General features: G+C 42.1%; 1 protein-coding gene across 7 annotated transcripts in view; it reads right to left on the bottom strand.

The window, feature by feature from the left end:
* The window catches only part of LOC133541975 (rap1 GTPase-activating protein 1-like), a 397,810-nt gene that overhangs the window by 101,867 nt on the left and 268,283 nt on the right, over positions 1 to 27,660 (bottom strand). For 6 of the 7 annotated variants that reach the window (XM_061885745.1, XM_061885754.1, XM_061885771.1 and 3 more), the window contains one exon: positions 2,780 to 2,833. In XM_061885745.1, the coding sequence (XP_061741729.1) occupies positions 2,780 to 2,824 (45 nt within the window). In that variant the 5' untranslated portion in view covers positions 2,825 to 2,833. Of the gene's footprint in view, positions 1 to 2,779; positions 2,834 to 21,577; positions 21,614 to 27,660 lie in introns of all 7 variants that reach the window. The other variant, XM_061885732.1, reaches the window with a different exon arrangement.

Here is a 27,660-nt window from a genome sequence, read left to right as displayed (position 1 = left end):
ATTAGTAACAGGGATTTGGCCCCTCTTGTCTATATGTAACAGGGATGTGGCCCCTCTGGTCTACTGGTAACAGGAATTCGGCCCCTGGGGTCTATTGGTAACATGGATTTGGCCCCTGTGGTCTATTGGTAACAGGGATTTGGCCCATGTGGTCTATTGGTAACAGGGATTTGGCCCCTCTGGGCTATTAGTAACTGGGCTTTGACCCCTCTGCTCTATTAGTAACAGGGATTAGGCCCCTCTGGTCTACTGGTAACAGGAATTTGGCCCCTCTGGTCTATTGGTAACAGGGATTTGCCCCCTCTGGTCCATTATTAACAGGGATTTGGCCCCTCTGGTCTATTGGTAACAGGTCTTTGACCCCTATAGTCTATTGGTAACAGGGACTTGGCCCCTGTCTTCTATTGGTAACAAAGATTTGGGTCCTGTGGTCTATTGGTAAAAGGGATTTGGCCCCTCTGATCTATTGGTAACAGTGATTTGGCCCCTCTGGTCTACTGGTAACAGGCTTTTGGCCCCTGTGGTCTATTATTAACAGGAATTTGGCCCCACTGGGCTATTAGTAACTGAGATTTGACCTCTCTGATCTATTAGTAACAGAGATTTGGCCCCTCTGATCTATTGGTAACACTGATTTGGCCCCTGTCTTCTACACGTAACAAGGATTTGGCCCCTGTGGTTCATTGGTAACAGGAATTTGGCCTCTTTGGGCTATTGTTAACCTGGTTTTGGCCCCTGTGGTCTATTGGTACCAGGGATTTGGCCCCTGTGGTCTATTGTTAAGATGGGTTTTGCCCCTGTGGTCTATTGGTAACAGGGATTTGGCTCCTGTGGTCTATTGGTAACAGGGATTTGCCCCCTCTGGTCTATTATTAACAGGGATTTGGCCCCTCTGGTCTATTGGTAACAGGTCTTTGACCCCTCTAGACTCTTGGTAACAGGGATTTGGCCCCTGTCTTCTATTGGTAATAAAGATTTGGGCCCTGTGGTCTATTGGTAAAAGGGATTTGTCCCCTCTGATCTATTGTTAACACAGATTTGGCCCCTGTCTTCTATTGGTAACACAGATTTGGCCCCTGTGGTCTATTGGTAACAAACATTTGGGCCCTGTGGTCTATTGATAACAAGGATTTGGCCCCTGTGGTCTATCGATAACAGGGATTTGGCCCCTCTGGTCTTTAAGTAACAGGGATTCAGCCAATGTGGGCTATTAGTAACTGAGATTTGACCTCTCTGGTCTACATACCCCGTTTCCATATGAGTTGGGAAATTGTGTTAGATGTAAATATAAACAGAATACAATGATTTGCAAATCCTTTTCAATCCATATTCAATTGAATGCACTGCAAAGACAAGATATTTGATGTTCAAACTCATAAACTTTATTTTTTTTTTTGCAAATAATAATTTCATGGCTGTAACACGTGCCAAAGTAGTTGTGAAAGGGCATGTTCACCACTGTGTTACATCACCTTTTCTTTTAACAACACTCAATAAACGTTTGGGAACTGAGGAAACTATTTGTTGAAGCTTTGAAAGTGAAATTCTTTCCCATTCTTGTTTTATGTAGAGCTTCAGTCGTTCAACAGTCCGGGGTCGCCGCTGTCGTATTTTACGCCTTATAATGCACCACACATTTTCGATGGGAGACAGGTCTGGACTGCAGGCCGGCAAAAAAAAAATGTTTATCAGTTTGAACATCAAATATGTTGTCTTTGTAGCATATTCAACTGAATATGGGTTGAAAATGATTTGCAATCATTGTATTCCGTTTACATTTACATCTAACACAATTTCCTAACTCATATGGAAACGGGGTTTGTATTAGTAACAGGGATTTGGCCCCTCTGATCTATTGGTAACAATGATTTGGCCCCTGTCTTCTATTGGTAACAAGGATTTGGCGTATGTGGTGTATTGGTAAAAGGGATTTGGTCCCTCTGGTCTATTGGTAACAAGGATTTGGGCCTTGTGGTCTTTTGGTAACAAGGATTAGGCCCCTCATGTCCAATTAGTAACAGGGATTTGGCCCCTCTGGTCTATTGGTAACAGGGCTTTGACCCTTCTGGACTATTGGTAACAGGGATTTGGCCCCTCTGATTTATTGGTAACAGGGATTTGGCCCGTCTGGGCTATTGGTAACAGGGCTTTGACCCTTCTGGACTATTGGTAACAGGGATTTGGCCCCTCTGATTTATTGGTAACAGGGATTTGGCCCCTCTGGTCTATTGGTAACAGGGCTTTGACCCTTCTGGACTATTGGTAACAGGGATTTGGCCCCTCTGATTTATTGGTAACAGGGATTTGGCCCGTCTGGGCTATTAATAACTGATATTTGACCTCTCTGGTGTATTAGTAACAGGGATTTGGCCCCTCTGATCTATTGGTAACAAGGATTTGGCCCGTCTGGGCTAATCATAACTGAGATTTGACCTCTCTGGTGTATTACTAACAGGGATTTGGCCCCTCTGATCTATTGGTAACAATGATTTGGCCCCTGTCTTCTACTGGGAACAAGGATTTGGCACCTGTGGTCTATTGGTAACAGGGATTAAGCCCCTCTGGTCTATTGGTAACAAGGATTTGGGCCCTGTGGTCTATTGGTAACAGGGATTTGGCCCATGTGGTCTATTGGTAACAGGGATTTTCCCCATCTGGTTTATACCTAACAGGGATGTGCTGGTTCCTGTGGTCTACTGGAAACAAGGATTTGGGCCCCTGTGGTCCCAGTCAGCGATCGTGCATCATAGAGATGTTTCTCCCAGGACGTGAGACTGACCTTGAGGGGTGGGGGCGGGGGCATGGGGCACCTCTGCTCGTCCATCCTGCAGCCCTGCACACAGGAGAAGAAGAGTGAGATGCAGGAAAAGAGTGAACAGGTGGAACAGATAAGACGTGCCAGGACAGGAGCGAGGCGGAAGAGTCAGAGTCATCCCTGGCCAAGCAGGGAGATGATGCTTTGTTGCACATCAACGCCATCTGAAGATGGAACATGTTCCCAAAAAAAGTCATTAAGCCCAAATCCTGGTGTGTGGGCTGAAAGGTGCCAGGAGAGGATTTGTTTCCGACATCCATTCTTCCTCTAAAGCTGCCAGTGTGTGTGTGAGCAAAAGCAAAGACGGCTAAGATGTTTGTGAAAGCCCACAGGCATCTTTCACAAACATCTCGATGCTGATGTTTTCAGACAATGAGTAAAAAATGGAAGAGACATCCTCTGCTCGACGTTTGTTTCCTTGACATGACAACATGGAAGTAGAGTGTAGAAGTGTGACTGGTTCTCATGTCAGGGGACATTCTGTACTGAGCACACTGCTGAGGGACGGGAAGTCGGAGTGCAGCCCAGCGAGAGATACAACTTCTGTTACGGGGCCAAATTACTGCCAAAACACCACAAACAGACAAAAATGTTTTTACTCACGATTTGCAATTAAAACACTATTTACTTACATCATTAAAACAATTCACAAGTAAAAAGTATATATTTTAAAGGCCTACTGAAATGAGATTTTCTTATTCAAACGGGAATAGCAGGTCCATTCTATGTGTCATACTTGATCATTTCGCGATGTTGCCATATTTCTGCTGAAAGGATTTAGTAGAGAAAATCGACGTTAAAGTTCGCCACTTTTGGTACTTCCTGAAACAGCCTCGCTTTTACCGGAAGTCGCAGACGATGACGTCGCAAGTGTGGGGGCTCCTCACATATTCACATTGATTTTAATGGGAGCCTCCAACAAAAATAGTTATTCGGACCGAGAAAACGACAATTTCCCCATTAATTTGAGCGACGATGAAAGATTAGTGTTTGAGGATATTGATAGCGAAGGACTAGAAAAAAAAATAAAACGCGATAGCTTTGGGACGTATTCCGATGTTTTTAGACACATTTACTAGGTTAATTCTGGGAACTCCCTTATCTTTCTATTGTGTTGCTAGTGTTTTAGTGGGTTTAATATTACCTGATAGCAGCTCAGCTGATATCTGGAAAGTGGCGACTTTTTAACCACAATTTTCTCACCGAAACCTGCTGGTTGACATTCGGTCGGGATTCAGGCTACATTTTAAAACAAGTTATGAGTGCACTTTTGTGCATGATGTCACTAAAATGACATATCAAAACAACACAAAATTAAAGTGCACTCTTTGTACAGAACGCCACTACAATAGTTCAAAACAAATAAAGTGCACTTTTGTGCATCATGTCACAGAAGATATTTCAATAAGTGTCAAATAAAAATTAGCTGCATAATAGGAAATCAAAAAGTGTACGTCCTTCGCTATGTGGTAGTTTCCTGCGGACGTTATCTCCTTATGTCGTTCACTATTTTTTTCATACAGTGTTGATGTGGAAATGGTTGCCTCGGCATTTTGTTTGTGTGGCACCGAATGGAGATGTTGATATGCGGAGTAAGCACTCTTCATTCTCTAGCAGGTAACTTTTCAAATGATGCTACATATTAGCAGTAATGCTACTTTTTGTAGCAACGCTTTTGTCCTACACTTGACAAATTACGGTTGTCTGTTCAACATATTCTCGCTTGAAGCCAAACCACCGCCAGACGATTGGACCTCGTGCTGTTTTTCTTGGGAATTAATTATTGCTTAATTTGTTACCAGATTCGCACCTTCTTTCTCCCGTATTACCACTCGCACCACAGCTAACGTTACCCATGCTGCTACCTCTCCGCTCCGCGAGGGCGTATACGTATGTGAGGTATGTAAGAAAGTGCGCTTACTGTCTGTGAGAAGGACAGACGAAACAGAGTGGGAAGAGCCTGTAGTGTAAGGCCAGCAGCTAAAAGCAACTGCGTGAGAATGTATACTCAAATATCACGATATAGTCATTTTCTATATCGCACAGAGACAAACCCGCAATATATCGCGTATCAATATATTGTCCAGCCGTAATCCGGACCAGGGATCATGACAGCCATTAGTATTCCACCTTGCACGATCCACACACTTGCACTCGTAATTCACAATTGACAGGACAGACGCTGCTGCTGAGTCCATTTAAGGCTGTCAGAGCTACTGTTATTTGCGCATGGTGCAGTCCGCCTAAAACTAACAGAGGAGAATAAGCGGGGTTGGGAGTAAGATAGTCTATAAGAGTATGTTCTCGAATCTGAACAAGAAGGAGCTCTCGCCAATGAAATCAGTCCAAAACGCTGCAGCAATCATTTGACCCATACAAGTAGGAGGACCTACATACCCCCTATTCCTTTTTTTTTAACATGTCTTGTCCAGTCACTCAGACAAATCATATATTTGATGTAGATGATCTATATCTGCTCTACACATTTACTTTACAAAAGAGAAGCATTGGATTTATTTAATAATTGGACCGGAGCAGGAGGGGATCGAAATAAAATAAAAATTAAGACCGAGGGGGAAATTGCGAGGACAAGATTGTGATAAGACAGAAAAACAACAACAACAATAACAATAAGGAACGGCATGGCGCAGTGGTAGGTAGAGTGGCCGTGCGCAACCCGAGGGTCCTTGGTTCAATCCCCACCTAGTACCAACCTCGTCACGTCCGTTGTGTCCTGAGCAAGACACTTCACCCTTGCTCCTGATGGGTGCTAGTTAGCGCCTTGCATGGCAGCTCCCTCCATCAGTGTGTGAATGTGTGTGTGAAAGGGTAAATGTGGAAGTAGTGTCAAAGCGCTTTGAGTACCTTGAAGGTAGAAAAGCGCTATACATGTATAACCCATTTATCATTTAACAATAACAATAAAACAACAACAACAGGCTATGTACAAATATGATGGTAAAAGTGATATCAAAGAAGCAGTTAGTGAAGTAAATATTAATAACAGAATTGAGAATGCCCATTATTATGCTACAAATGGATCAATACAAGTACCAATAGAAATATCACTATTGATAATGAATAATAAAAATAATTACCTCTATTATCAACAATACAATTGTTTCAAATACAACAATACATATATGTATTGATAACATGAATTACAAGAGATGGAGGGGAAGAAAGAGGAGTGGCCTCTATTAACCTTGTAGATTGTTATAGTAAAATAGGTTAAGCTTTGTCAGTGTACCGTCTGTTACCCAGTTAACCCTAGGGCAACAACGTTAATGTATGTTTGATGAAAGGTGATTATATGTGTACGTGTATGCATGTATATGTACTTGTATGTATACAGTATATGTATGTTTGTACAGTGACTGTATATGTACATGTATGTGTATATGTATGTTTGTACAGTTAATGTATATGTGCAATATGTGTATATGTATGTTTGTACAGTAAAAGTATATGTACATGTATGTGTATATGTATGTTTGTACAGTAAAAGTATATGTACATGTATGTGTATATGTGTACAGGACTACGAGACTGACAAACAGTTTCTACCCACAGGCCATCAGGCTTGTGAATGCTAACTTGTGAATGCTAGCTCCCCCCCCCTCCCATTTTTACTTTGTCTTTTGGAACAAAAGACAGGTACCTTGACCACCCCCGAACTATAAACCATCACTGTAGAAACTTTTCACCTTTGATCACTAAAGAAACTTTAACTGCTGCTGTGACCCAAGGTCACCTCCATATTTATACTGTTGACAGTCAATCAGAATGTACAATACTGTTATGTTACTTACTGTGCCTTGTATATTCATTTTTTATTTTTATTTTTATTTTTAGCTAAGCATCGTGTGACTTGTTGAAGGGTGGATTAGCAAAGTAAGATGTTGATTGTACGGCAAACTGTCTGTTTAACTGTGCATATGAATATAAACAATCTTTAATCTTGAATGTATGTTTGAACAGTGAATGTACATATATGTACATGTATGTGTATATGTATGTTTGTACAAATAATGTATATGTACATATGTGTATATGTATGTTTGTACAGTGAATGTCTATGTACATGTACAGTATGTGTATATGTATATTTGTACAGTGAATGTGTATATGTATGTATGTACAGTGAATGTATATGTACATTTACAAACCCTGTTTCCATATGAGTTGGGAAATTGTGTTGAAAGTAAATATAAACGGAATACAATGATTTGCAAATCCTTTTCAACCCATATTCAATTGAATGCACTACAAAGACAATATATTTGTTGTTCAAACTCATAAACTTTTTTTTGTTTTGCAAATAATAATTAACTTAGAATTTCATGGCTGCAACACGTGTCAAAGTAGTTGGGAAAGGGCATGTTCACCACTGTTACATCACCTTTTCTTTTAACAACACTAAATAATCGTTTGGGAACTGAGGAAACTAATTGTTGAAGTTTTGAAAGTGGAATTCTTTACCGTTCTTGCTTGATGTACAGCTTAAGTTGTTCAACAGTCCGGGGTCTCCGCTGTCGTATTTTACGCTTCACAATGCGCCACACATTTTCGAGGGGAGACATGTCTGGACTGCAGGCGGGCCAGGAAAGTACCCGCACTCTTAACTACGAAGCCACACTGTTGTAACAGGTGGCTTTGCATTGTTTTGCTGAAATAAGCAGGGGCGTCCATGATAACATTGCTTGGATGACAACATATGTTGCTCCAAAACCTGTATAGACAATTCAGCATTAATGGTGCCTTCACAGATGTGTAAGTTACCCATGCCTTGGGCACTAATACACCCCCATACCATCACAGATGCTGGCTTTTGAACTTTGCGCCTATAACAATCCGGATGGTTATTTTCCTCTTTGTTCCGGAGGACACGACGTCCACAATATCCAAATATAATTTGAAATGTGGACTTGTCAGACCACAAAACACTTTTCCACTTTGCATCAGTCCATCTTAGATGAGCTCGGGCCCAGAGAAGCCGGCGGCCTTCCTGGGTGTTGTTGATAAATGGCTTTCGCCACGCATGGGAGAGTTTTAACTTGCACTTACAGATGTAGCAACCAACTGTAGTTACTGACAGTGGTTTTATGAAGTGTTCCTGAGCCCATGTGGTGATATCCTTTACACACTGATGTCGGTTTTTGATGCAGTACCGGCTGAGGGTTTAAAGGTCCATAATATCATCGCTTACATGTAGTGATTTCTCCAGATTCTCTGAACCTTTTGACGATTTTACGGACCGTAGATGGTAAAATACCTCAATTCCTTGCAATAGCTCGTTGACGAATGTTGTTCCAAAACTGTTCGACAATTTGCTTACTAATTGGTGACCCTAACCCCATCCTTTTTTGTGAATTACTTACCATTTCATGGAAGCTGCTTTTATACCCAATCATGGCACCCACCTGTGGGATGTTCCAAATAAGTGTATGATGAGCATTGCTCAATGTTTTTTTTTTTTTGCAAAAAAAATGTTTATCAGTTTTAACATCAAATATGTTGTCTTTGTAGCATATTCATCTGAATATGGGTTGAAAATTATTTGCAAATCATTGTATTTCGTTTTTATTTACATCTAACACAATTTCCCAACTCATATGGAAACAGGGTTTGTATTTGATGTTCAAACTGATAAACATTTTTTGTTCTTTGCAAATAATCATTAACTTTAGAATTTGATGCCAGCAACACGTGACAAAGAAGTTGGGAATGGTGGCAATAAATACTGATAAAGTTGAGGAATGCTCATCAGACACTTATTTGGAACATCCCACAGGTGTTGCAGGCTAATTGGGAACAGGTGGGTGCCATATTTGGGTATAAAAACAGCTTACCAAAAAATGCAATTGCAAGAAATTTAGGGATTTCAACATTTAGGTCCATAATATCATCAAAAGTTTCAGAGAATCTGGAGAAATCACTCCACGTTAGCAGCATGGCCAGAAACCAACATTGAATGACCGTGACCTTTGATCCCTCAGACGGCACTGTATCAAAAACTGACATCAATCTCTGAAGGATATCACCACATGGGCTCAGGAACACTTCAGAAAACCACTGTCACTAAATGTAGTTTGTCGCTACATCTGTAAGTGCAAGTTAAAGCTCAACTATGCAAGGCGAAAGCCATTTATCAACAACATCCAGAAACGCCACCTGCTTCTCTGGGCCCAAGATCATCTAAGATGGACTTTATGCAAAGTGGAAAAGTGTTCTGTGGTCTGACGAGTCCACATTTCAAATTGTTTACGGAAATATTGAACATCGTGTCATGCGGACCAAAGGGTAAGCGAACCATCCAGACTGTTATAGACGTAAAGTTCAAAAGCCAGCATCTGTGATGGTATGGGGGTGCATTAGTGCCCAAGGCATGGGTAACATACACTTTTGTGAAGCCACCATTTATGCTGAAAGGTACATAGAGGTTTTGGAACAACATATGCTGCCATCTAAGCGCGGTGTTTTTCATGGACGCCCCTGCTTATTTCAGCAACACAATGCCAAGTCACATTCAGCACGTGTTACAACAGCTTGGCTTCGTAAAAAAAAGTGTGCAGGTACTTTCCTGGCCCGGCTGCATTCCAGACCTTTCTCCCAAATGTGTGGCGCATTATGAAGCGTAAAATAAAACAGCGGAGACCCCGGACTTTTGAACGACTGAAGCTCTACATAAAACGAGAATGGGAAATATTCCACTTTCAAAGCTTCAACACATCAGTTCCCAAACGTTTATTGAATGTGATGTAACACAGTGTTGAACATGCCCTTTCCCAACTACTTTGGCACATGTTATAGCCATGAAATTCTAAGTTAATTATTTAAAAAAAATAATAGTAAAGTTTATGAGTTGTGTTGGATTTGGTTGTCTTTTTATTTCCTAGTCAGATTTTAGAACAGCTAAAGTGTAGCCTTTTACATAGACCCTGAATTTGGAATGTGTGAATGAAGACATAACAATCTGTTATCTCAACTGTCCAAGGTAGGGAGGAGAAGAAGAGGGGCGGATGAGAGTGAGTGAGGAGGGAGAAACTGCCATTTTAGGATTAGATCAATTTGGGCCGAGCTTTGAAATGTTGTATCTAGATTGATCTCCCAAGGCGCTTTGGTTATAAAATATCAAAATGAGTAACCTCTGTCTCTGATTGATTTAAAACCAGCTTATGTGTCATCAAACAATCTGGGGGCGTTGACCGAAGGAAGAACGGGTCAAAACGCAACAATTTGGGGGCTCGTCCGGGATGACACGCTGAAAATTGGACTGCTCTTGCAAACTTACGGACAGACTCACTTGGCCAACATCAAGGTAAGCAGTGCCCTTTTCTAAAATCTGCATTAGGAGTCTGTCCAAAAGTCTTGTAAGTCAAACACTGTTATATGATTTTGATAGGTTGGTTGCATTATTGCCTTGTCCGCCATTACATAATAATTGAAAATAAGTGGTCAACTCAAGGCATTGTGTCTAGATTACCGTGACGGGCTGCTTCACTGACGAGTAGGCAAATAGTCGGGTGTGGCTCGCCCTGGGGAATTGGTCTCCCATAAAAGAGTAACGGGACGGATAACCATTGTGTGGATAGTAAATACTCCCCGGTTGTGAGATCCAAGTGACATTAACGTGTGCACGGAAAATACGGACCGTAAGGGTGGAGGCTCTTCTATGCCACATGACAAATTCCGAGGTTGGAGGCCATTTGTAAAGAGTACAATAAAGTTCCCGGTTGAGAGATCCCTGCGGCACTAAGGTGTGCGTTAAAACTAAGGAAAAAAACACAATGGCAAAGGAGTGTGACAGAGAGGAACGTAATGGCGGCTGGGAAAATGTGATCAATCGTTACAGCTTAATGAAAAATTGAATGTTCTGTTGTCGACAATAAAAAAAAAAAAAAAAGAAGAAAAAAGAGAGAAAATAAAAAAGAGAACGTTTCTTGAAAGGGGTAAGAGGGTGTTTACAACACTCGTAAAGTAGTGAACTCAAACGTTTGGTAAATTAAAAAAAGTAACTCAAAGTTTTATGGTAAAGTGGAACGTAGAAAGACAGAGCAAGAGAGGTTTGAAGATGAAGAGAATGGATGGTGAAAACCTTACGTAAATGGTTTCTAGGAGAGAAGAATAGAAATAGAAACAGTCTGAAGAGTAAGGAAGAGATGGATACAGGATGTGGTTTGAAAATGAAAAAGCAAGTCGAAGTAAGGAAGAGAATGTGACAAATGAAGGTATTGATGGTGTTCGTGTGTCAGCGTATGCTGTCGGGGGTTCACTGCATTTGTTTGTTTGTATGGCTGGTTGTTAACTCCTAAAACTTAAATACATTTGTGTTTTATAGTTGTTTTTATGATACTTAGTTCAGAAATTGTATGAGTGAGTGATCCATCTATTTAAATATCTTCCTCCGCTTATCGGAGGTCGGGTTGCGGGGGCAGCAACCGAAGCAGGGAGGCCCAGTGACTTCACTTACACAGGGCCAGTTTGTGAAGGTCAGAGTGAATGATAAATGTTGTTTGCGGTTACTAAGGGTTGATATGATGCAGCTGCGCTTCTGGGTGAGCCGTGAGATAAGAGTTGTCTTAGAAACTAGGGCATCTTTGAGCGTGTTCCGCCTTATCTCTTGGAATGTGCGTTCGCGCACACAAATAGGTGTGTGTGTGTGTGTGTGTGTATGTGTGTGTGTGTGTGTGTGTGTATGTGTCACATTGATAGTTTTAGACGAATGAGAATAAACACATGCCCTTATTTTGTAGAATATCACACAAACTAACTGATAGACACAAACGATAGTCTCATTAACTTATGGATAAGCCAACGCTTGTGCAGTTAAAAAGATTCTTAGATAATCTTTAGTTGATTTAGAAAAGCTACTTAAATATAGATAAAGTAATGCGTATACATCGTTGAAATAGGGGTATTGATTAACATTTAATGGGACAATTAATGTTGTGGTTTTAAAACGTGATATGCATAATTGGGCTGAGCAGGATGACGATGATAAGACGGATGGCAGAGTAACAAGGAAACAACTCCTTAATTTTCAAATCACTGTAAAAAAAAAATGTCAAAAGAACCGAAAGGACAAAAATATTCAGCAGTGGGTGACCTTCCTTTTGAGTTACAGCAGGCGGAGAAAAGAATCCGCAACAGATAAGAGACCAGACAGATTGACTCGGATGGTGGACAACGCGGTGCTTCAAGGTCAATCCGGGGTGGAAACTGTTTCGCCTGTGCACACAGCTGGACGCCCAGAAGGGGATACAAACAGACCCCGGCTGAACATAAGTGTCAATGGACAATGTTATCAGTTTGTGATTGACAATGGTGCCACCCACTCATTTCTGAATGCAAAGGTACCAAAGAAACTGTGTGCTTCCCTTTTGAAGGTCAAAGGCTTTGCTGAGGTCACAAGAAGGTTACCTGTCACCAAACCGCTTCCGGTTCAAATTGCTGGACACACACTGAAGCATCCCTTTGTGGTCGACCTGAACACACCGTGCCTGCTTGGTAATGACCTGCTTTACAAACTGTGCCCTGACATTCAATATCGCACAGAAGGGACCTTTCTGGTGTTACCTGACGGTACAACCACCAAGCTGCGGCACCACTATCAAGGCACCTCCATGAGCATGGGCTCATACCACAGCCTGGAGCACCAAACATGGCTGGCGCCTACTGAGTACCTCAACTCCTGCTGCAACTGTTCTATCAGTGAAAACCCTGGCTGACTGAGCTGTGTCTGTGTGCACCACCACCCGACCCGCCATTTGTTATGATCACAAGTAGACGACTCATACCAGGAGGCCTTTGATTCCTTTTTATATATATATACATATATGTTGGAACTCAAGGTGTGGCTACTCACGTTGACATATCTGTGCAACAACTAGCATGGTATAAGATGGACACCAATGCAGTCCCACATTGTTCCCTTGCTCTCTGTCCCCCCCTACGGAAACTAAAGACTTAGGTCCAATGATGAAACCACACAAATACCACATTATTAATTGTTTCAGTTGTCTGTTAAACACATAGCTATGGGCTGCACTTTGGACACTGCGGCTGTAGGCTACAAGGAGCTAGCAGCTACACAACAGCTGAGCTAAAACTACACATGACATTTAAGCATATCAAATAATTATAGTTGCTTATTACATGCACAAAGTAGTCAAGACAGAAGTCTAATGGAAAGTATTCGGTAACAAACGTGTCCGCATCATTCAACTTTCTACAACATGAGCTTTACTTAACGAATTAATGCGGCCACCAGGTGTGGTAGAATGTCAAATTACTATTGCAAAAGCATCCGCCATAAGGTTGGTGTTTTTCTAGCATTTGTGTCAATATAAATATAAGCATATTTTGTCGCCTTCACCAGGTTGAATAATTTACTTGACTATCAGCTGAACTTTTTCTTAGATGTTTCTGAAAGGAAAATTATTACAAACACCTTTGATGTCCCTTCTTCAGAAACAGAATGGGGAGGAGTTGAGGGTGGAGTCAGACTCCTTATAAAAAATGTTTAAAAAAAAATCGACAATCATCCGACTCCGACAATTTCCATAGTTTTAACATTTTTCAGTTAAAAACAAAGTCAAATTGAGAATGAGGTAATAAAATCATTGACTAAAAAGTATTTGTTATTTAGAGACCTGACATTCAACAAACCCATACTGATGAAGTTATTGACAAGCTTCGATGTTGGCTTTGATTAGGAGAAGATAGGAATGAAATTGTTTAGGTTAGCAGGGCGGCTAAGTTTCCCAATGGTTACTCTCTTGGTTGTCACAACAGAAAATGTAAAAGGTGCCATGATTGGATGTAGGCAAGACTGCTGTCAGGGCGAGGTAAGGGAGAAGTGGAGTAGTTGTAACATTTTTTCAGTGGGTAAAAAGATGTAACTAAATTTAATTTGAAAATACGATGTTGCACATCGATAGTGGTTTAGTAGATTAATCTGGAATATGGAGGGGGTGAGGTAACATCTGGGTAAAGTTTGTAATTTCATTGATATGATCAATCAGGTACAAGGGAAAAGGTACATGCTGACTTGCGTTGACAATTACAGTGGTTGGCCGGAAACAACCACAACCTAAAAAGAGGATGCAAAATCAGTAATAAAAAGGCTTGTTAATGACCTAATAGCCCGACATTGTGACCCGAAAAAGATTAGGTCAGATAACAGCACCCATTTTAAAAATGCTCACTTAGCCTTGGTCGAAAAGGATCTCGGACTAAAACACAGGTTTTGTTCGGTGTACCATCCTCTTTTTAGGTAAGGTCGGGAGAATGAACAAGAATTAAAACAAATTGGCTAAAATCTGTGCACAGACCAAATTGAAGTGGGTTGACGCGTTACCATTGGCTTTAATGACCACTCGAATGTCCACGAACAAAACTGGTCTTTCACCCTATAAATTGCACACAGATCAGCCCTTCCCAGGTCCGGCCGCCCCCTGGAAGGAGGAATCAGCGTAAAACCAAACTGTTAAGTTGAGCAAATTCAGAATTATGCGCCAGTTCCTCTGTGCAGATTTGAGGATGACACTGCCGACCCCCACTCGGTCCCCCTGCAGAACTTACACACAGCCTCACAACCCAGAAGACGACGCCGAGAGAGATCTCCCCACGTTGAGCTGCCGTCTACCGTCGTGTAGATCTACCAGACCTACTCAACTGCTGTTTCATATATCCAAAGCTATCATTACTTGAGATCAACCTATATACTCGATGTTATATAACTTCTCTTACCTGTTTTCAGCATAACTATTGGTGTCGCTACAATAAGTAAAAAGTTTGATATTTATCCCCGTTTAGTTACCTAAATTACTCTGATTTTGATAGACGAAAGGTAGGATGTTACACCCAGCAGTATTCCCTGACGGATTGGTACTTAGGCTTGTTCTAATGTCCTTGTGCCTCAGTCCTCCCTTCCTGACGACAGTGACTGACAAGTGTCTTAAAACATAAGGAGGACTAGAAATAGACTAAAAGTCCTTTTCCCCACACTTACCCCACCCCTTATAAGTTGACTGACACAAATGGCCCAAACTGGCTTATCTCCTTGTTTTCTGAAACCACGCCGCCAGGGTGCAATTTGTTGGCTAGTGTGTACCCTCCTGTTGACAATTTCATCCGACTTCTTACCCTTGTGGCCCAAAAAATGAATTACACGTGTTTTCAATTCACAGGACCCTCTTCGGCTCCCAACAAATTGGGTGACATTGATCCTTCCTGGTGCACCACACTGATAGATGGCTCCAAAATAGGCCCTTGGGCAAGGGCTGACATATTCTGGTATTGTGGGGAACACAGATTGTATATTTGAATCCCGACGTCAGCCGTTGGGCATTGTGCTATGGTTAGACTGGTGACCCCACTCACCCTAGTGGGTACCAAATTGACACCCCCTGTAACTCCTGTTTCATCGGCCTCTTTAACTTCCTGCCGACGCCGTCATGTTCTATCTAGGAGGAGTGTAAGGGGCTCCTTTGATTTGATGAAAAACCCTGGTGGTGTTTACTTTCAGGTAAAAGGGCAACCAAGAAGGGTCCCAAGACAATATAAATGGTGTGAATCCTGTGCAGGTTTCGAGAACCTTCCTAACTTTGGTGCTATTTTCCCTGTGACTGATACTAAAAATGTAGAACGCAATCACTATGTTCTTGTAATCTATTGAGATTGACCAACCTGACTCGTGACGCTGTTGAAGAACAAATTGCCCCGACCTCCCTCAGGCCATCCAGTTAAGCAAAGTGGTAACATTCGAGAATGGCTAGTTTCTCTTTCTGACTATGACCACATTAACGTGGACTCCCTCCATGTGACTCCCAATTGTAACTATTACTTTATTTTAGTGCGAGCTTGCTAAAACTTCAATGTGAGGTAGGTGCTTTAGAAGTATTGTAGTTGTGTTGGGAAATCTTTTTTAGAAGATCTGAAGGGGGACTGTTGGATTTGGTTGTCTTTTTATTTCCTAGTCAGATTTTAGAACAGCTAAAGTGTAGCCTTTTACATAGACCTTGAATTTGGAATGTGTGAATGAAGACATAACAATCTGTTATCTCAACTGTCCAAGGTAGGGAGGAGAAGAAGAGGGGCGGGTGAGAGTGAGTGAGGAGGGAGAAACTGCCATTTTAGGATTAGATCAATTTGGACCGAGCTTTGAAGTGTTGTATCTAGATTGATCTCTCAAGGCGCTTTGGTTATAAAATATCAAAATGAGTAACCTCTGTCTCTGATTGATTTAAAACCAGCTTATGTGTCATCAAACAATCTGGGGGCGTTGACCGAAGGAAGAACGGGTCAAAACGCAACAATTGGAACATCAAATATCTTGTCTTTGTAGTGCATTAAATTGAATATGGGTTGAAAAGGATTTGCAAATCATTGTCTATCCATCCATCCATTTTCTACCGCTTATTCCCTTTCGGGGTCGCGGGGGGCGCTGGCGCCTATCTCAGCTACAATCGGGCGGAAGGCAGTGTATTCCGTTTATATTTACATCTAACACAATCTCCTAACTCATATGGAAACGGGGTTTGTATGTGTATATGTATGTTTCTACAGTAAATTTATATGTACATGTATGTGTATATGCATGTTTGTACAGTGGATATGTGTGTATGTATGTACTGTATTTGTGTTCATATGTATATAAGTATGTTTGCATGTAAAATATATTTGTCTCCCAGTGTGCGGGGGAGCCAAAGTACGGCCCCAGCCACCCAGAAAGCCTAACCCAACACAGCAGGTGTGGTAACCAGGGAACCAGGGACCACCGGCCCCCTGCAGGCAGGCTACACACATTCCGAAAATGTGAAATCGAACCATGGAGGCATGGTATTTATAAAACAATCTTGCCTTCCTTTATACTTCCTCCGAACAAGGCATCTGGAATTTGAGTAGCTAGTTATGTCAGTGGATATCTCCATATATGGTGGAAGTCTACCAGCAGATCTTTGCACGAGTTTGTCATTGTAGTCCCAACATTGTTGTCAAGAAGTTACTTATCCTTTTCTTTATCTTCTTTTTTGGGGGCAAACTGGCTCGTACAAGCACATGCATTCTCCGATGTTGCCATTTCTAATACAAAGTAGCGTACAGTTCGAACTTTTATCCGTCAGTAGACTCGCTATGGAAACACTAAAAATGACAACGTGGATGACAAGAAGAAGACACATTTTGTCAGCAACATTTTGACTAAAGAACTGCCATTACATGTTATGTAGACCACAAGGTCTTTAAAAGTAGAATGTAATACGAAAACAATTAGCGGTATTAATGACAAACTGAGGGTAAAAACTGCATACAGTCAGCATCACCGTCGCAAATGTTAATCATGAAACCGCAAATGACTACTGCACTTGGAGAAGCTCGCTACCCTGATCATTTCAGTCACAACAACTTTGATATAAAATGTCCAGGGATGTGAGCACCCTTTGAGGAAAAAATAGGAATATTGAGGGAAAAAAAATCATATTTCTATTGATATCCCACTAAAAAAGGCAGAAGCGGTATTTTGAAGTGAGAATGAATGTTTAAAAACGTGGATTTCACATGCCTGAATGTTCATATCGGTGCATCCCTAAGTGAAGAGTTGGAACAATTATAAAACAATTATCTACGAACAATGGGAGACCGAGCTTTCTGCAACGCCGCTCCCAGTCTGTGGAACACTCTCCCTGATGACCTGTGGGCACCACAGACTGTGGATGTTTTTAAAAAAGGCTCAAAAACCCTTCTTTTAAAAAAATAACCTTTTTTTGATATATGCATACTAGTTCTAGCTATTAGGCTGTCTTATTGGTTTTATTTATTTATTACCGTTTAATTTTTTTAAATACACTGTAGCACTTTGAGGTTGTTTACTCAATGTAAAGTGTTTTTTACAAATACAATCTATTATTATTATTATAATGTTTATCTTTAGACCTGACCTAACCTTTCCACGCTCATCTTCCATGGTGTCCTGTTGGTAGCATACCTTCTGACTTCATTCCAGTTCTTACAACCTTTTCTTTCTTTCTCCATAGTCCTCCAAGTTGCCCACACTTCGTCTGCCATCTGGAGGCCATGTCAAGGCGACCATGCAATGGTGATTATTTGTCTTTCTCACTACGCAACCAATCCACCTTTTGACTTCCTGGCTTTTTCTGTTCATTTGGGTTAGTTTATTGTGTTCATCAATTAAAAATGTCATTTGGCCATTATTCTTTGAAGACGTTTCTCACATCCATCCAGTAAAACATGTCTGACAGTAGATTTGCATAGTTTTCTTTCTAATCTGATTTGAGTTCCAAATTGTGTTTACTTGTATGATCACTGTCCTTGCTTTGTTCAATCTGCTCGTCACTTCTTGCTCACATCTGCCAAGAGATAAGGGAATTCATCTATATCCTCAATGTCATTTCTGACTAATTTAACAGTGTCATTCTGTCTGTTGTTCAATCTCAAGAGCTTAGTCTTTTTCCATTGACCTTTAGCCCAACTCTTTTGGCTAGCCTTGACATTGTATTTGTTTTATTTTGCATCTATGAATGTGTTGAGGACAACAGGACGATATCGACGGCAAAATCCAGATCTGCCAGTTTTGACATAATTTTCTACCTGATTCCAGTGTTGTTGGTTCTGGTAGTCCCTGGCATCACCAAGTGAATAATGAGAGGGAACAAAAATCCAGACATAATACATCCTTGCTTGACACCCGTTATCACTTTAAACCCATCTGTTGTCTAGTACTGCACACATATATGATATCTATCTATAACCTCGAGGTTGCTTGGTATACCGTATTGCTTGTATTCCGTCACATGACTTCTTCCCAGAAGTGAAAAGCAGTGGTGGTAAACCAAGCCAAGATGGCTGTTGTACAGCAAGCAGTGTGTGAACTATCTGCGGACAAAAGAGTCTAAAATCTTCCTGCAAAAAGCAGATACCAGCCAAAAAAATCCAACCATGCAATGGAATATATCTTTACACTTTATCATAAAAAGATTTGTTGAGTGATATCAAGGATTATTTGTCAGCGGTGTTCCCAGATATATGAACTATTGTACTCCAGACATCTTTCTACACTACAAAACAGATGGAATTTGTAAAAGCATGGAAGTCTACAACTTCTTTGTGTGAGTCTGACTCAAGGACATTTGTATCAAGACTCTCCCAGAAAAATATGTATCGTTTTAGCTCGGGTAATGTTGTATTTCATGTCTACTGCCGTGTTTTAGTTGTTGTTGTGGCATGCGCTGTTTACGAGTAGTGTTTTTATCTAAAATATAACTATAGATGTCAACATTGTGAATGTGCTGAAAGATTTTTTTATGATTGTTTATCAAAATATAACTATAGATGTCAACATTGTGTATGTGCTGAAAGATTTTTTTATGATTGTTTATCAAAATACAACTATAGATTGTTTTAATTATTCTATTCAGACTCACCGAGTTGGTGCTTTTCGAAACAGTCGTAGCAAATGTATTTAAGAAATACAAATACTATCAAGATAATACTTCAATGTGAAATTATAAACGTTATAAGTATATCAAACAAACTTTTAACAAAGTGATCCCTACAAACTTGAGCGTTCTTCCACTCGGCTCCCTTGGACTGGAGTGTGAGCTGCTTTTCTCGTCGTTTCATAAAATATGGCCATCTTTTGTCGTTTTTGATGACCTCTCGAGGAACTCTGAAGAAACGTTTATCCTTTTCGTGATTTAAACGATTCGTACAGCCGAAAACAACACAAGTATGGGGAATTTTTTCTTGGAGAAAGGCTAAATGGCCCCTTGTACCCATTGAGAACAGAGCTAGCTTGACCACCATGCGAATTCATTGGCCAGACCGGACGTCAGTAACATCCCAGCACGTGAGTTTTACAAAATGCGGTAATCAATCCTGGTTTCAAAATCATCCATATTTAAAAAGGTAATACTGACTGTCCGTTGTTTATGATAATGTTGGTAATCGTTACATCACTACTTTAAACTGGATGTTCTTTAAATCACCCAAAATTCATAATCTGATCTACAAAACCCAAAACCGATTAAGTTGTCAAGTTGTGTGAATGATAAATAAAAGCAGAATACAATGATTTGCAAATCCTTTTTAACTTATATTCAATTGGATAGACTGCAAAGACAAGATAGTTCATGTTCACACTGAGAAACTTTATTTTATTTTTTTGCAAATAATCATTAACTAAGAATTTAATGGCAATGACACCTTGCAAAAGTTGGCACAGGTTCATTTTTACCACTGCTGGCAACAATCCAGATTGGATGGTTCTTTTCCTCTTTGGTCCGGAGGACACAACGTCCAAACTTTCAAAAAACAATTTGAAATGTGGACTCGTCAGACCACAGAACATTTTTCCACTTTGCATCAGTCCATCTTAGATGACCTCGGGCCCAGTGAAGCTGGCAGCGTTTGTGGGTGTTGTTGATAAATGGCTTTGGCTTTGCATAGTAGAGTTTTAACTCGCACTTACAGATATAGCGACACATTGAAGTGACTGACAGTGGTTTTCTGAAGTGTTCCTGAGCCCATGTGGTGATATCCTTTACATACTGATGTCGCTTTTTGATGCAGTACCGCCTGAGGGGTCAAAAATTGCGGGTTTACCGCTCGCGTGCAGTGATTTCTCCAGATTCTCTGAACCTTTTGATGATATTACGAACCGTAGATGGAGAAAACCCCAGATTCCTTGCAACAGCTGATTGAGAAATGTTGTTCTTAAACTGTTGGACAGTTTGCTCACGCATTTGTTGACAAAATGGTGACCCTTGCCCCGTCCTTGTGTATGAATGAAGGAAACTGCTTTTATACCCAGTCATGGTCACCACCTGTTCCCAATTAGCCCGTTCACCTGTTGGATGTTCCAAATAAGTGTTTGATAAGCATTCCTCGAATTTTCCCGTCTTTTTTGCCACTTAAATAAATAAATGATAAATGGGTTGTACTTGTATAGCGCTTTTCTACCTTCAAGGTACTCAAAGCGCTTTGACACTACTTCCACATTTACCCATTCACACACTGATGGAGGGAGCTGCCATGCAAGGCGCCAACCAGCACCCATCAGGAGCAAGGGTGAAGTGTCTTGCTCAGGACACAACGGACGTGATGAGGTTGGTGCTAGGTGGGATTTGAACCAGGGACGATCGGGTTGCGCACGGCCACTCTTCCACTGCGCCACGCCGTCCCTCACTTGTGCCAGCTTTTTTGAAACATGTTGCCGTCATCAAATTCCAAATGAGCTAACTATAGCAAAAAAATAACAATGTCTTTCAGTTCGAACTTAAAGTATTTTGTCTTTGCAGTCTATTCAATTTAATATAAGTTGAATTTGATTTGCAAATCATTCTATTCGCTTTTTTATTTACCATTTACACAACATAACAACTTTACTGGTTTGTTTTATTTTTAAAATGCAGGTACAACAACACTTCGTGATCTGAATTTCCCCGTCAAGCAAAGGTCATCCAATAATTTTTTAAGTGTTTGATGGAACAAGAAGTGAAAGAAAAATTCCTTTCGGTTTCCTGTGCATCGACATTCCACACGGGGAGATTGTGATCGGTAAAAAAGGACAAAGACAGCAGCGAGGTTCAAATGTGTGCAACAAGTCACATAAGCTGGAGTTTGAATAACATCAAGACAGGCAGGCGAGAGTGTCGAAGGAGAAGTAAATTGCGTTTTAGGCGTGAAATTGCGAGGAAGGAGCGTTTGTGAGTGAAAGCTGGAGTGAAGCGCTTACAGTACCTGCATTCTCTCGATCATGGCCAGCAGGTCCGAGCTCTGGTGGGCGGAGGAGAGACAGGTGACACACGTGCACACTTGATACCATTTCCCTCATCAGACATTCAAACACACTTTAGCAAACAAGTCGCTCTCCTGGGAGACGAACCCTCCACGCTCGACGGACTGTGTTGCTAGGAGCACAGTTAACCGGGGGGAGAAGTGCAAAACATGCCAGTTTAGAGGTCAAAGCACCTCAAGTCCACAACGGTGCAGCAATTTGTCCTCCCTGCTAATCAATAGGGCTTTTTTTGAGGGGGGGGTTACAATTACACCCAGAACGTTGTCAGGAGGGCAAGAATAAATACTTCTGTGGTGCAAAGCTGCCAGAACCTGAGGCGATGGAGGAGGAGGCGAGCACGTCTGGCCTTATGCTTGTTGTGTAATCAACCCTATTTGTTCACCATGTAACACAAGTGGACTGAAATGCCAAGATGATGTTTCCACATGACATCTTACATTTACTGAGGGCCCGGTCTGAGCCTGCCACACACACACACACACACACACACACACACACACACACACACACACGCACGAACGCACAACTAAACCAACAGTAGAGTACTGCTACTGGTGTTTTTAGACTCTTTTCAGGAATACAACCTTAAATATACTAATATAAGAAGGATTTGTATTGTTTCTTCGTCGCAGAGGGAATTTGGGACGAGCCAGGCGTGAATTAAGGAACATATTTTTATTTTAACACTATAACTACTAAAAGACAAACAAAAAGCGCTCACAATGGAGGTACAAAACTTGGCTATGGAGACAAACACTTGCGCTATGGCATAAACTATGAACATGAAACAAAAGCTTGCACAATGGCAGAATTATGACCAACTAAACAAAAACACTTTCTGTGACAGGAAAGAGTATAAGGAAAAGGCAGCATAGATATCATTAGCAGGAGGTGATTGAGGGAATGAAGGAGGTGCAGCATAGGTAGGTGAAGTTGCCAGGACGAAGACAGAAAAAGAATGGCTTAAATAATGACTATGATCATTAGAAACAGGTGTGAGGGCTGAGGACAAGGGCGTGACTTGAGGGCAAGGTGAAAATCAAAGAGTTGGCATGGAGATGAAAACAAAACAGGAAGTGCAAAACAGAACTGAGTGTCCAAAAAACAAAACATAACATGACCCAAACAAAACATGGGCAGATTCCAGATGTCCAGAAAAAACAAAAACAAAACTATGATCGAGAGTCATGGGAGGGCGGGAGGGGGACATGGAAATGGGTCGCCAGAACACGTGTCCCCGAATCCACCAGGGCAGAGTCAGGTGGCGGCGACGCGTAGAGGCCCACTGCACCTGACGAGGTGGGCGACCCGGGAAGGGACATATCCGTGGCCGATGAGAAGGTCGGCACCCTTGGCGTGGCAGGCGACCACGTAGTGGCCACATCCGTGGCCGACGAGGAAGTCGGCGCCCTTGGCGTGGCGGACGACCACGTAGTGGCCACATAAGTGACGCGTTGTCATCGTGGCTGGCGGCGAAGCTTGGTGTGGTGCTGCTACTGGCGGCGCTGGAGCTTGGCGTAGTGCAGGCACTGAAGCTTGGCGTGGAACCTGCACTGGTACCTGTAGTGGTGCAGGCACTGGGGCCTGACGTGGTGCAGGCACTGGTACTGGACTTGAACTTTGTCTTTGTGCTGGACTTGGACTTGGACTTGGCGCTAGCCGTGGAGCAGGTCGTGGTGCTAGCCGTGGAGCAGGTCGTAGTGCTAGCCTTGGACTTGGACTTTGTCTTGGACTTGTTGCTAGCCGTAAACTTGGTGCTTGCCGTGGAGCAGGTCATGGTGCTAGCCATGGAGCAGGTTGGGGTGCTATCCGTGGAGCAGGTCGTGGCGCTAGCCGTGGAGCATGTTGTGGTGCTAGCCTTGGACTTGGAGCTGGCTGCGGCTTAGCAGGCCGAAGAACTGATGGTGGCGGACGAGCTGGTGGCTGTGGCTTGGCAGGCTGAAGAACTGGTTGTGGCAGCTGTGCTAAAGGCTGTGGCTTGGCATCTCACTGGGCAGCACCAACTGAACAGCCCCTAGCCCTGCCCCCCACTCAAGGAACGGATCCTAGACGCGCTCACCGCAATCTGGAACAGTCTTTTGGGGTGGGCAGAGAGAGGTGAGGAGGGGGGCAGAATCCTCCCCTTTAAATTGTCCCATTAGTCTATTTGTTTCAAACTTGGACTGAGAGACTGAAGAAGAAAAAAAAAATGTTTGTGACTTGGGGGGGGGCTTGAGTCCTGGGGGGCGGGTGGTCTCTCGGAAGCCTGGGAGCTGGCCTTGTCCGTCTACGCTGTTCGCGCCCTTCTGGACAAATGCCAGTAGGTAACGAGGAGGAGAAGCCGCACGGGAAAAGCCTGGCAGTCGACGCTGAGGGAAAGGTCCTGCACTTTTTCAGCGCATGCTCATGCGCTGCGCCGGGCCGCCGCTGGAGCACTCGCGTCCCAGGTGGTGTGACGTCACCGCGCGACGGGCAAGGCGCTGAGGAGGACGTCCGGGTGACTTGCGAGTGGGGGCGGAAGCGGTCTTCTGGATCCACCATCTTAGCCAGTAGTTGCCCCTATGCTACCATAGCGCCGGGAGGGGGATCCTCATCTGCCAACTCCGCTTCGTCCTCGTACTTCCACGACTGGGCATCCCCGCTGAGCTTCAGGAGGATCTCCTGCTTGTCGTGGCTGGAAAGGGATACCTCGTGCAAACTTTCTGCGAAGAAACTTCGGCTGGCAACTTCTATCTAACTTGGACTTGCTTTTGTATTGTTTCTTCGTCGCAGAGGGAATTTGGGATGAGCCAAGCATGAATTAAGGTACATCTTTGTATTTTAACACTGTAACTACTAAAAGACAAACAAAAAGCGCTCACAATAGAGGTACAAAACTTGGCCATGGAAACAAACACTTGCACTATGGCATAAACTATGAACATGAAACAAACTCTTGCACAATGGCAGAACTATGACCAACTAAACAAAAACACTGACTGTGACGGGAAAGAGTAAAAGAAAAAGGCAGCATGGATATCATTAGCAGGAGATGATCGAGGGCATGAAGGAGGTGCAGGTAGGTGAAGTTGCCAGGACGAAGACAGAAAAAGAATGGCTTAAATAATGACTATGATAATTAGAAACAGGGGTGAGGGCTCAGGACAAGGGCGTGACTTGAGGGCAAGATGAAAATCAAAGAGTTGGCATGGAGACGAAAACAAAACAGGAAGTGCAAAACAGGACTTAGTGTCCAAAAAACAAAACATAACATGACCAAAACAAAACATGATCTATAGGCGTGACATACGGTACTTTTGGTTTTGGTTGATTTTGCCCGCGCCAGTGGACCAAAGCGGTAGTGTTTTGCCAAAAGACGACCACATTTCCCATGATGCCTAGCACAGTGTTTTTCAACCTCTTTTGAGCCAAGGCGTTGAAAAAATGCGGAAGCACACCACCAGCAGAAATCATTAAAAAAAAAAAAAACTCACTTGACAGTAAAAAGTCGTTGTTGCAATTGTTGGATATGACTTCAAACAATAACCAAGCATGCATCACTATAGCGCTAGTGTTTTAGTTTCTTGTCTTGCGCTCCAATTTTGGTGGCTTTTTCTTTTTTGGGGGGTATTTTCCTGTAGCAGTTTCATTTCTTCCTTTGAGCTATATTTCCCGCATCTACTTTGTTTTAGTAATCAAGACTATTTCAGCCGTTTTTATCCTTCTGTTTGGGGAAATTGTCGATTGTCTTGTCACGTTTGGATGTACTTTGTGGACGCCGTCTTTGCTCCGCAGTAAGTTTTTGCTGTCGTCCAGCATTCTGTTTTTGTTTACTTTGTAGCCCGTTCAGTTTGAGTCTCATTCTGCATAGCCTGTTACGGCGCACGCGCAGTCTGCACCTCCTTCCTCTACGGGACCACTCAGAGGATTCGCTGACAGCGCTCAGACACGCCCCCCTTCATGCTGAGCGCAGCACGCCCACGCAGCGACAAACCTGCACTCAATTGCCAATCTCCACACCTGGTATTGATGAGGGCGAGCTGGATAAAAGACCAGTGGACCCAAGGATCGGCGCGGGAACCTAGTTGTCATGGTATCGCCTGGTAAGTGAGCTGTGTGTCTCACTTTTCCCCGGCTCTTTTTTGATTTTTGAAATATTTATTTCAAATCTGTGCAGTACAACAAACACTTTTTTTTTTTTTTTTTTTTACATTTTGGCAGAGATAATCATGCACGGCTTGAAAAGGGGTTGGATGAAGCAAATGCTTATAATGTCCCAAACCCCTCTCACTCATTCCACATTTAAGATAAACAATATAATACAAGAACAATACTATACAAACAAAAACAAGAAAAACTCTTGTACACTAAGTGAATTAGTGAATTATATTTATATAGCGCTTTTCTCTAGTGACTCAAAGCGCTTTTACATAGTGAAACCCAATATCTAAGTTACATTTAAACCAGTGTGGGTGGCACTGGGAGCAGGTGGGTAAAGTGTCTTGCCCAAGGACCCAACGGCAATGACTAGGATGGCGGAAGCGGGAATCGAACCTGCAACCCTCAAGTTGCTGGCACGGCCGCTCTACCAACCGAGCTATGCCGCCCCAACAATACGATAGTACCACTGTTACTATGAGACAAGACAAGATGAGAGAAAACATACACACGCACGCACACACACACACACACACACACACACACGGGGCCCAAACACTCTCTGACCATACACCTCTCTCCCATCGCTCTGTGCTGAGGGCATCACTCTCTTTCCTCCTCATACTTCATCAGTACTTCTTTTTTAAACAGTGTTTTAAATTGAATCATGTTAGAACGCATTTTTAACTTGCCCCCTAAGTTGTTCCACAGACTGACTCCGCGCATTGAAATGCACTTTGATTTTAAAGTAGTTCTAAATATAGGCAAATATAATTTGTTTTTTCCTCTTAAGCTGTAACTATGGTGATCATCTCTGTCATGGAATAAGTTCTGTATATTGGATGGTAGAGACTTTTGGGATGCCCTAAACATAATTTGAGCAGTTTTAAAGTTAATCACATTGTTCAGTTTAAGTTGCTTTAAGTCCATAAATAGTGGATTTGAATAATGTCTGTAGTGAACATTGGACACAATCCTGATAACCTTTTTCTACAGAGTGACTAAAGGCTGTAAATGTGATTTATAACAATTTCCCCTGACTTCAACACAATAGTTAAAATATGACATAATAAATGAATAATACAATAACAGCAGAGCATTGGTGTTCAACAAATGACATGATCTCCTCATCATTCCAACACATTTAGCAACTTTTGTCCTCAGGTAACTTATATGAGGCTTCCAAGAGATATTTTCATCTATTACTACTCCTAAGAAAGAATTGTGTTGAACATATTCTATTGGTGTATCATCAATAACAATCCTGATCGGTATATTGCTTTTGTGATTGTTAAAGAGCATTATTTTGGTCTTCTTTAAATTCAGAGACAATTTGTTCGTATTAAACCAAGTTTTTAACTTTATCATCTCCTCAATTACAGAGGCCAGAAGTTGCTTCTTCACATCATCACCTGCACATGTGATTGTTGTATCATCAGCAAAGAGGATGAACTTCAGCAGCATTGATACTTTACATATTTCGTTGATATATATAATAAATAGTGTGGGTCCCAGTATCGAGCCCTGGGGTACTCCACAGGTTATATTCATGAGTGTAGAATGATGTTGGTCGATCTGAACAATCTGCTGTCTCTCATTTAAGTAGCTCTCCAGCCATTTCCCCGCCAATCCCCTTATGCCATAGTTTTCCAGTTTATTTACCAAAATCTAGTGGTCAATGGCATCGACAGTCCTCTGACTGCCTCCCTCGTTCCTCGACTCCTTGCTCTCCCCGGATCCCCTGCCTGCCCCATGGACTGCCTCATTCCTCGTATCTCGTTCAACACTTGGGTAACACACACTTCAGTCAAATTCTACACATAGTCTTACACCATACACACACATAAGTTTTGTCACACTTAATTTCCTTAGTTTATTAGCTAGTTTTGTTTATTATTCTTATTATATA

The sequence above is a fragment of the Nerophis ophidion genome, linkage group LG02 (genome assembly GCF_033978795.1).
Source record: "Nerophis ophidion isolate RoL-2023_Sa linkage group LG02, RoL_Noph_v1.0, whole genome shotgun sequence".
NCBI classification, from domain to species: Eukaryota; Metazoa; Chordata; class Actinopteri; order Syngnathiformes; family Syngnathidae; genus Nerophis; species Nerophis ophidion.
The sequence above is the reverse complement of the archived record's forward strand: the minus strand, read 5'-3'. Positions and strand labels throughout refer to the sequence as shown.